The 11,466-nt window shown below is 33.8% G+C and overlaps 1 protein-coding gene across 1 annotated transcript in view; it reads left to right on the forward strand.

Annotated features, from left to right (window-relative positions):
• LOC135209571 (transient receptor potential cation channel subfamily M member 7-like) overlaps positions 1-3,697 on the forward strand; it is a 118,529-nt gene extending 114,832 nt beyond the window's left edge. The window contains exon 26 of the mRNA XM_064242243.1: positions 1,169-3,697. Coding sequence (XP_064098313.1) covers positions 1,169-1,411 — 243 coding nt within the window. The 3' untranslated portion in view covers positions 1,412-3,697. The remainder of the gene's footprint in view (positions 1-1,168) is intronic.
• The last annotated feature ends 7,769 nt before the right edge of the window (positions 3,698-11,466 follow it).

Below are 11,466 nucleotides of genomic sequence, written 5' to 3' on the forward strand. Positions count from 1 at the left end.
TACAACGCTCCTGATTGGCTGTTGATAAGCCAATCACAGGGCTGGAAACTCTCAGTCTCTCCCTCGAGAGAGTTCACATAGGCAGGATGTATGTTCCACCTCTCCTGAGTTTCTTTTGAAATACGTATATATCCCTCAGGAGAAGTGGAACATACATCCAGCCTATGTGAACTCTCGAGAGAGACTGAGAGTTTCCATCCCTGTGATTGGCTTATTAACAGCCAATAGGGAGCGTCGTAAGGGACTGGCCTAGACACCAGATGCACGGTTGATGTGATTCTACTATAGTAAAGGTGCGATAATATCACAATACCAATTTCATTGTTTCTCTTTTCAATCCCCAATTTCTAGGAGTACACAGGAATCTATAGAACTGCCCAAGGGGTACAGAAGAACAAAAAGGTAGGGAACACCTAGTTTAGACTATTGTACAGATAAGGAGATTAATTAAATTGCAGAAAAAGAAATTAGTTAAATAACAGAAGGAAATTAGTTAAATAACAGAAAGGGAAATTAGTTAAATTATAGGAAAGGAAATTAGTTAAATAACAGAAAGGGAAATTAGTTAAATTATAGGAAAGGAAATTTAATAAATTTCAGAAAAGAAAATTAGTTAAATTACAGAAAAGGAAATTAGTTAAATTACAGAAAAGGAGATTAGTTATATTACGGATAGAAGATTAATTAGATTACAGAAAAGAAAATTAGTTAAATTACAGGAAAGGAAATTATTTAAATTACGGGAAAGGAAATTAGATAAATCACCGAAAACGAAATTAGTTAAATTACGGGATAGAAGATTAATTAGATTACAGGAAAAGACATTTGGTAAATTACGGGAAAGGAAATGAAATTACAGGAGAGGAAATTAGATCAATTACACTGAAGAAGATTATTTGGATTAAGAACAGGTTCACTAGCTAGCTAATTTCCAAGCACGTAATTTTGGGATAGCCAGGAATTAATGTCGTTCTAGTCTGGGCTGGCCTTATGTCAGCACGGGCTCTTGCTCTTGGGCCGTCTGTAAGCTAGTAAGCCTCGCAGCTGAAGGCCTTGTTATTAATTTACTTTCAAATGAAAAGATATTTCACTGAAATTTATAAACAATAACCATTTCCGCACCGAAGATGTCCATTTATATCGAAACAAATCCCGTTTTCTATGACAGGCTCTGGCAGAACGCAAGGAGAAACCGGAAGTGACTATCACGGCGCCCTTTGAGAAGCCGTTCGAGAAACTCCTGGACCTTCCCGAGAAGATTAGCCTCCTGGAGGAACACCTTCGGTCGTCCCAAACCAGGCTGGAAATAGCACAAGCCCAGCACCGTCAGGAGATCGGAAACCTTCAGGAATTAGTGAAGAAGTTGGTCCCTTCGTCCCCCGTCAGGAAAAAAGGCTTCTCGACGACATAGGCCTAAGGCTCCCGTTAATCTCTTCGTCGAAGAAGAAGAAGAAGAAGAATAAGTTATTTACCTTGAAGAGGATCGTTTATTTTGTGATATTGAGTGGGCGTCTGCTAATAACTTTTAGCGGACTTTGTTGTTTTCTCCTGTTTAGAGACCTATATACGAGTTCAAACACATTTTAACCGTCAGTGAATAAGTAAGGTAAGTTACTGTAATGGAACGAGCTATAGTCAGTGAACGAAAGATGCAATTTATTTTTATATTTTGTATTTGCTCAATTTTCTGACACAGTTGCCTCAATTTGGATGTTGGAATCTGCCATAGTTTTTAACACTGAAAGCTTCACGTTGGGTCTAGAAAAGGGGGGACCCCAATTGGTACTAGGTATACTGCATAATTGACCTCTTCCTAACCACCTTTACACCGTCACTAGATGGATGCCTTTTGAGTTTCTTCAAACATTCATTTGTTTTGTTAGACTCTTCATCGTCGTGGACATCATAATTAAACTTTGCCGTCTGCAAATAAACAAGTTTCACTCAAATGCTTTTCCTGGTATTAGTACTACCATGCGCGGTATACCTATCGTTCACTCATATTTCTCGAGTACCATTCAATATGGTTCAATTTGAAATCCGTTTGTGTATGCTGAATACAATTCAAGACAACGTATATGATAAGGGTTCAATGGAAAAATCAAAGGCTAGGATAGGCTATGATAGGTTAAGGAAATTAGGTTATAGGCGTGTTAGGGAAGGTTAGTTCGGTATGTATGTATACGCTACTACCTGCGTCCCCATCAAATGCAGTATCCCCAACTATATTTTCGGTTTAATAGGCAATATCTCTGTGGTTTTTTAAAATCATTTTTAATGGAATTTTCAGGATAGAAAGACAGTTGCCTTAAAGGAGAAGTGAACACAGTTTGAACACATTCCAATTTTATTAAATATATAAAAGATCTTTCAAAATACCCCGGGCACTGATTTCTTTGCACTGCAGAAGAAGGTAAAAGGTTGTGCACTTTGTTGAAGTACTGTATCTAGAAGTGAATTCCAAAAAGTTCTTTTCGACATGACGGCCGAAAACACTGAAATTGGAGTGATTATAACATTAGGCACGACACCATTACATCTAGGTTTGATTATATTTCGTCTTAAAAAAGTTACGTTGGGCATTTGATAATTGTTATTGAAGGCTTTATTTACTAAACAAACATTCTCTGATGATTACACATAAGTTCCAGTTGACTTAAAGTAGTAGTAGTGATAATAATGATATTATAGTACTAGTGGTAGTAAGAGTAGTATAGTACTAGTGGTAGTAAGAGTAGTTTAGTACTAGTGGTAGTTGTAATAGTAGTATAGTACTAGTATAGTAGTAGGTGGTGGTGGTGGCATCAGGTGTCTTTACGGATCCAAAAATGATATTGGCAATTTCGTCAGACATTTTCTCTTATAAACGATGAGATTTATCTGTTATATTTTATTTACATGAATGAATTATGCTTAGTACTACTACTTTTTTGTCTTGGGTTATAGGTAGGGGGAAGGCCTTATTTACGAATATTTATGGTACCATTATTGAACTTTACATTTTTATTAAACGTTCCATCGGGAGAGAGAGAGAGAGAGAGAGAGAGAGAGAGAGAGAGAGAGAGAGAGAGAGAGAGAGAGAGAGAGCTTTCCGGACATGATCGTAAGCTAAGCTGGTTCGACTGGTTTTGCACGACGAGAGAGAGAGAGACTCGTCGATCAGTTGCATAAAATAGCTTAAAATTTATCTACATACAAAACATGCTTTGAATTTCAACAATAACATTTATTCAGCGTAAAATCTCTTCCACTTGACCGAGCGTTAACATAATGTAATATGAGTACATGCATATATATGGCGTAATATCTCGTTATCCATGAACTAACGTATTTTAATCCATAGCTTATTCTGTGTAGCCAATGTTGCTGGTGTGATATGAATAGCATTCACATGTATACAAAATGTCTCTGTTCATGAGCTATGAAGAAAACGATATTGGAATGCAGTAAGAAATATATGAGTATATTCATAAATAAATGGATAAATTTATGTATAAATAACTTGAAAACATAAAAAAAAAATTTATATACAGAATTTTCTAACGCTAAATGAACTGTAAAATTTATTATATATTTGTGTTTGGTGTGGGTATTCTTATGATATAATGGACTAAAAATATCCTTAATTTAGAAGTAACTACAAAGCCTCTGCTGTAAACGGTGATAAATATCATTGCGAAATTAGATTTGTCGATCGAGAGAGAATTAATCTGTATTATCTTAAATCGACTCGATATATATATATATATATATATATATATATATATATATATATATATATATATATATATAATGTATATATCTCTGGTCGATTTAAGATAACGAATATTTGTAGCATTGATATTAATTAATATATTATATATATATATATATATATATATATATATATATATATATATATATATATATATGTGTGTGTGTGTGTGTGTGTATAGCACACACACACACACACACACACACACACACACACACACACACACACACACACATATATATATATATATATATAATATATATATATATATATATATATAAACATATTTATATTTTTTCTATTAATTTTTTGGCACATGAGTTAATTTAAGACATAAATATTCTCAAGCGTCAAAGTTGACGACATTTGTACCAAATTTATTTTTATTATTATGATTACGACCTACCCACCGATTTAACACGCCCTTGCCTGCTATAAATACATGTAAAAAGTATATTATTTATTATTATTATTATTATTATTATTATTATTATTATTATTATTATTATTATTATTATTATTATATTTTTTCAAATCTTGGATTCAAGTTCATTCGCTCAGAGCTTCTCAAAATTGAACAGCAATTTTTTGAGCTTAGAAAACTCTCCAGGATTCTCTTCGCGTACAAAATCGCTCAGACACGCCCTCTGACCGTTTTTCCCCCCCTCCACCCCGTCTCTCCCACCCCCCCCCCCCCCCCGACAACTTTCTAGTTCCCAAAATCAACGGGAATTCGAATCAAAGGTGTTTGAAGACTCAGTTTCGGAGTCTTCAAAATTCAGGGAAGGTGTTTGGTTATAAAACGTCGAGTACTTTAGGAATTCTCTCCCCCCCCCCCCCCTCCCCCTACCCCTTTCTTTCCAGCTGATCGGAACAGATTGCCCTTCCAGGTGGGCTCTGGAAGCTCGCCTGGCTGGAACTGCGCTTGTTCAGCTAAAAACGTTTCCTTCATCGACTGAATCAGAAGTTACTGATAAAAAGAAAAAGGAATTATTTTGGTCTTTTTTTTACGACTTTTTACAAACAGCAACATCAAAGTTGACTGAAATTTCATGGACTTACTTGATATTGTCAAAAAATGTAAAAAAAATTTTTAATAGAAAAATCCTCAAATCTTCAACAAAAACAGAATTTTTTTGTAATACAGGTATTACCAAAAAGCCAACACCGAAATAAACTAATCTTTTATATACTTTGTACAATCATTTTGACAGTTTTCATCATTAACTTTTGTCAGCAAGTATCTTAGCTTTTGTCACGTCAAATGAAGAGCGCAATCAGTTTAATATTAAAGTCCTGCCAAAGATACAAAATATAGAAACGAATATTCAGATTTACCGAAAGGAACATTTCCAGACCCCAACTCCAAAAAATAACTCGCAATTTCCCAAAATAATTCAGTTTCCCAAAATAACTCACAATTTCCCTAAATAACACAGTTTCCCAATATAATTAACATTTTCCCAAAATATCTCACAATTACCCAAAAAATGTCACAATTTCCCAAAACAGCTCGAAATTTCCCCAAAACAGCTCAAAGTTTCCCAAAACAACTCACAATTTCCCAAAATAATTCACAATTTCCCAAAATAGCTCACAATTTCCCAAGACAACTAAAAATTTCCCAAAATAATTCAAAATTTCCTAAATTCAGTTTCCCAAAACAACCCAGTTTCCCAAAATAATTAACATTTTCCCCAAAAACTCTCAATTTCCCTAAACAACTCACAATTTCCCAAAATAATCCACAGTTTCCCAAAATAGCTCACAATTTCCCTAAATAACTCACAATTTCCCAAAATAACTCGGTTCCCAAAATAATTCAAAATTTCCCAAAGTAACTCGGTTTCCCAAAATAATTCACAATTTCCCAAAATAACTCACAATTTCCCTAAATAACACACTTCCCAAAATAATTCACAATTTCCAAAAATAATTCACAATTTCTCAAAATAATTTATAATTTCCCAAAATAACTAAGTTTTCCAAAATAATTCACAATTTCACAAAATAACTCACAATTTCCCAAAATAACAAACAATTTCCCAGAATAATTCACAATTTCCCATAACTCACAATTTCCAAAAATTTACAATTTCCCAAAATAACACAATTTCCAAAAATAATTCACAATTTCCCAAAATAACTCAGTTTCCCAAAATAACTTACAATTTCCCAAAATAACTCAGTTTCCCAAAATAACTTACAATTTCCCAAAATAACTCAGTTTCCCAAAATAACTTACAATTTCCCAAAAATAATTCAGTTTCCCAAAATAATTCAGTTTCCCAAAATAATTCAAAATTTCCCATAACTGACAATTTCCCAAAATCACAATTTTCGAAAATAACCCAGTTTCCCAAAATAACTCACAGTTTCCAAAAATAATTCACAATTTTCCAAAATAATTCACAATTTCCCAAAATAATTCACAATTTCCCATGACTCACAATTTCCCAAAATCATAATTTTCCAAAATAATTCGCAATTTCCCAAAATAACTCTGTTTCCCCCAAAAAACTCATAATTTCCAAATATAACTCATAATTTCCAGAAATAACTCATAATTTCCAAAAATAATTCACAGTTTCCCAAAATAACTCACAACCCCTTTCCATTTCCCCAAAAAATTTCACATTTTCCCTCCCAAAATAAAAAACTCATTTCCCAAAAATCCCAAAAAAATTCTCACAATTTCCAAAATACAAAATTACCAAAAACTTCCCAAAACGACTCTCACAATTTCCCAAAATAACTCAGAATTTCCCGCAAACTCGCATAGCCCATCTTCCGCAATAATTCGTCGACAGTCAGTCGTGCTACGTTAGCGGGAACTGCTTAGTCAATCAATCAATCAATCATAGGCCTTCGAGAGATGCCAGATAAGGAAAAAAAGGGGGCCCAATGCCCCCCCCCCCCCCCCCCCCCCTCCCCCCCCCCCCCCCCCCGCCCCCCCCCCCCCCCCCCCCTACTCAAGGATTCAGGAGGTGCCTCAGAGGCCATTCGGCTATCGAAGACCCAGATGCGATATGAAGGATAAATCATCCGTACTGACAGATCCTACGTTTCGTGCTTCCAGTTGGGATCCTCTGGGATATCCCAGGGAATTGAACGTAGATTGCGTAACAGAACGCTGCTGCTACGCGTGCGTGCGCGCCCTTTCGGTACCCTGCAGCGTGACTTTGTGCCCCTAGCTGCAACCCTTTCGTTCCTTTTTCTGAAACGCCTTTCATATTCTCTTCCATCTTACTTTCCACCCTCTTCTGACAATTATTGATTCATTGCAACTGCTTTGAGGTTTTCCTTCTGTTACACCTTTCACACTCTATACTGTCAATTTCCGTTTCTGCGCTGAATGATCTCATAGGTCCCAGGTGCTTGGCCTTTGGCCTAAATTCTGTATTCATTTCAGTTCAGTCGAATGGGAATAAAGAATGATTAAGCCTTTAAGATGGGTTGTTTGCGTAACATAGGTGGCACAAAAGAATTGAAAGGTAGAGAAATAATGAGGAACCTGGAGTGGTGGAAATGTTAGCGATTATGTTACGTTTAATCAGTTTTTCTTCTTTTTTCTGTTTTTTAGATGGTTTGGTTACAAGAAGTTACAGGGATTAGGATGTCTTAAAGACTTATTGGTCCATCCGACGAGACATCGTGTGTTCACTCATCTGTAGGAGCAGGTTTTACTGTTCATTCACATTGTCATAATGAATCTGTCTAGCTTTCTTTTAAACTCTTCCACAATGTTGGCTGTTTACGACTTCTGGCGGCAGTTTATTGTGTCACATATCTTGTATGTGAAGAAGTTCCCGCAATTGGATGTGTTGCATCTCTTCAGTTCCAGTTTCCATCCATTATTTCTTGTCTGGTTTTCGTTTAACGTAAATAGGTTGCTGTCTACTTTTGTTTTGCCTTTCAGTATTTTGAATGTTTCTATTAGTTGTCCTCGCAATTGCCGTGTTTCTAAGTCATACAAGTTCAGGCAATAGGTTGTGGAAAAAAAAAGTACAGAATTCGAAGAGGTTGGAAGTGAAGTGGAGAGGAGAGGAAGAGCTAGAAAATGCTGGAGAGATGTCGAGATATTGGAAAGCAAGATCCTCGATATCTAAGTGGAACCAGAGTGCGCAAGAAAGCAGGTGGATGTCGGTGTGTTTAGGGGATTAGACGTGCTGCTGATGAGCCCTGTGTGACGTCGCACGAAGCAGCTAAGGTTGTGGCAGTTTTATGCTCAGAGGCTTCATCAAAGATTCAACCGCTGAATGTGAATGATGAATATGAATGATGAATATAGCTATGAGTTTTGTGTTGTTTTGTGAAACCAGCCCTTGTTAGAGAAATGATTTAATGTTGACGAAAATATTTATGCAAATATGAGTTTGTCGTATGTTTGCGGAGGCATTAAAACAGTTGCAGAGAGAGAGAGAGAGAGAGAGAGAGAGAGAGAGAGAGAGAGAGAGAGAGAGAGAGAAGCTTTAGGTTACCTATTCCCTGAAGAGCATATAAGCTCGACTATTCTTCGTAAAGATACATGCCTTCAAGTCTATTCCCCTGAGAGAGTGAGCACCTTTACTTATTCACCGATGAACATAGAGGCATGAATAATCTCGATAAAAAAGGTCCGATCTTCGAATTCACCTTCTTGAGAGAGAAAGAGAGAGAGAGAGAGAGAGAGAGAGAGAGGAGAGAGAGAGAGAGAAAGTGAAAGTAAATCCCCAGGGTTCCTCCAGATATTAGAGACGTCGTCCTGCGGGACGAGCCAGCAATTCTCTTTACCATTTCGTCTCTTATCCGCGAATTCTGGTCATTTTCCCCTCTCCAAAAATACTGTCAAGAATGATGATAAAATAAATAAACAAATGAATAAATAAAAAGGGGAAATTGGTGAGTGTGTGACATCACATTTCGCGACTTTAAACTGGAAGATTCAATTTGGTTGAACAGGAAGGTTCAATATAGTTGAACTGGAAGGTGATAAACCTGAGGGTTCAATATGGTTGAACTGGAAGATTCAATGCGTTTGATAAACTGGAAGGTTCAATGTAGTTGAACTGGAAGATGATAAGCCAGAAGGTTCAATATGGTTAAACTGGAAGGTTGAATGCGTTTGATAAACTGGATGGTTCAACATAGTTGGATTGGAAGGTGATAAACCAAAAGGTTCAATATAGTTGAACTGGAAGGTTCAATATTGTTTATAAACTGGAAGGTTCAATGTAATTGAACTGGAACTGGATGGTTAGAATCCAGAAGCTTCAATATGGTTGAACTGGAAGGTTAAATGAGGTTAATAAACCAGAATGTTCAATTTGGTTCAACTGGAAGGTTCAAATAGTTGAACTGAAAAGTTCAGGTATGGTTGTTAAACCAGAAGGTTCAATATGGCTCTCTTTATTGGTCATTGGATCTCATATACTAAAACAATTTCATCATCCGTGGTTGGTTACCCAGCCAGCTGCTGGCTAGGGCCAGCGTTATTTACTTCCGCTGATCAAGGGGTTCCATTTTTTCTACTGAACAAGTTATTAGCATCAGTAAATAAGTTAACTGATTATGCTACAATATAATTTCCAATTCGCTCTACCTCGGAATTAATATATTTTCATATATGTTAACCGAAGGGGATTTTTTTAGTTGATAATAATTTCATCCTCTTGTTGGTTCGAACCAGCCCTCAGCGGACTGAGGAGAAATCAGGACTTCAGTGAGTTATCGACTCGGCCAACAAGTGTGTATATATATATATATATATATATATATATATATATATATATATATATATTATATATCACTTTTTGGCCGAGTCGATAACTCACTGAAGTCCTGATTGCTATCTATCTATCTGTTGCTATCTATCTATCTACCTGTTTATATATATATATATATGTATAATATATCTATATATAATATATATATATATATATATATAATATACACACACATATATAGGGGTATATACATATATATATATTATATACTATATATATATATATATATATATATATATATATATATATATATATATATATATATATATATATATATATATTATATATATATATGTGTGTGTGTGTATATATATATATATATATATATATATATATATATATATATAAACAGGTAGATAGATAGATAGCAACAGATAGATAGATAGCAACAGACAATATAATATCAGAGCATTCTCGTGAAAATTACACAAACTCAAACAAACACAAAGAACGTTTTGAGATAATTATTCATCATAACAAATGCTTTGTTTACACTTTCCGGAGCGAAGGAATTTGATCCCTAAAGATGCATTTCAATAAGAGCGAGATTTGCATCTCACCGACAGCCATTGTTGTTTCCGATGTATCTTCATTATTGGACGAATAATGGGAGCTGATGTCAATACAAGCCATATTCATTTGCATTTCATCCTGTCTCATCTGTTGATGAAATGTATGTATATTTGTATGTATGTATAGGTATATATATATTATGTGTATATATATATATGTATTTATAGATATTTATCATATATGGCATAATATATGTGTATAAAATTAATATATATATAATATATATATATATATATATATACATATATATACGCATATCAATATAAATATCCTGAAATCCTAAAACGTAACGTAAGGTGAGTCTTAGCAATTTGCTCAAAGAACTGTATCATTACCACTACTTATGCAAAAGACACTATTTCAGAAGAGAAAAAACATTGCAATATATTCTTCACGATGACGTTACTAACAACGCGTATGACATTATTTTAGGCCATAAAAATGATTTGTGATACTTGATGCTGTGGCGGGAATCATTATTCATTACCACTGAAATTTATTTATGAATTACTCAGTGGTATTAAAATAGTCTCTTCGAGTACGAGTTATAACTTGAAGGTGGGGGTACTGAATGTATTTTAGGATGAAGCTTAGTATTTTTTTAAAAAATTTTATGGTGAAGCTTAGTATTTTTTTTAAATAAGTCAATGATAATTTACAAATAAACGATATGTGAAAATAGTCTATAAGAATTTTAGTGTTGATTATTTGTAATAAATTTAATTTTTAGTATGTAGTATATATATATATATATATATATATATATATATATATATATATATATATATATATATATATATATAAGAATTTTGGGTCGAAGCTTAGTAATAAATTTTATTTTTTTAATTTTATTATATGATCGATATTAATCAATAAATGATAAAGATATATATATATATATATATATATATATATATATATATATATATATATATATATATATACTATATATATATACATATATATTTACGTAAAAATGTATCTATAAGAATTTTGTGTTGAAGCTTATTAATAAATTTTATTTTAAATTATGTGAGAGGTGTTAATCAGTCTGTGATAATCATAAAAAAACAAAAGATTTGTAAAAGAATATATCGAAGTTTTATGTTGAAGTTTAGTAAAAAAAAATTATTTGTATATTTTATGATCTGACTGACATTAAGCCTGAAATAATAAATAAAATTTTTTTTTTTTTAAATATATATCTATAGGAAAGAGGCCAAACTGAAAAGTGTGATAATTTATCTCTTTCTGTATTTCTTGTTACCAATTTCTGTAACCTTTTTCAAATGAGCACCATATTCTTAGGAAGGTTGAATTTCAAGTCAGTGGCCCCTTTGGTGGGCTTCTTGTTCCTCCTTATGAATAGTAATG

This window comes from Macrobrachium nipponense, chromosome 11 (assembly GCF_015104395.2).
Source record: "Macrobrachium nipponense isolate FS-2020 chromosome 11, ASM1510439v2, whole genome shotgun sequence".
In the NCBI taxonomy this organism is placed as follows: domain Eukaryota; kingdom Metazoa; phylum Arthropoda; class Malacostraca; order Decapoda; family Palaemonidae; genus Macrobrachium; species Macrobrachium nipponense.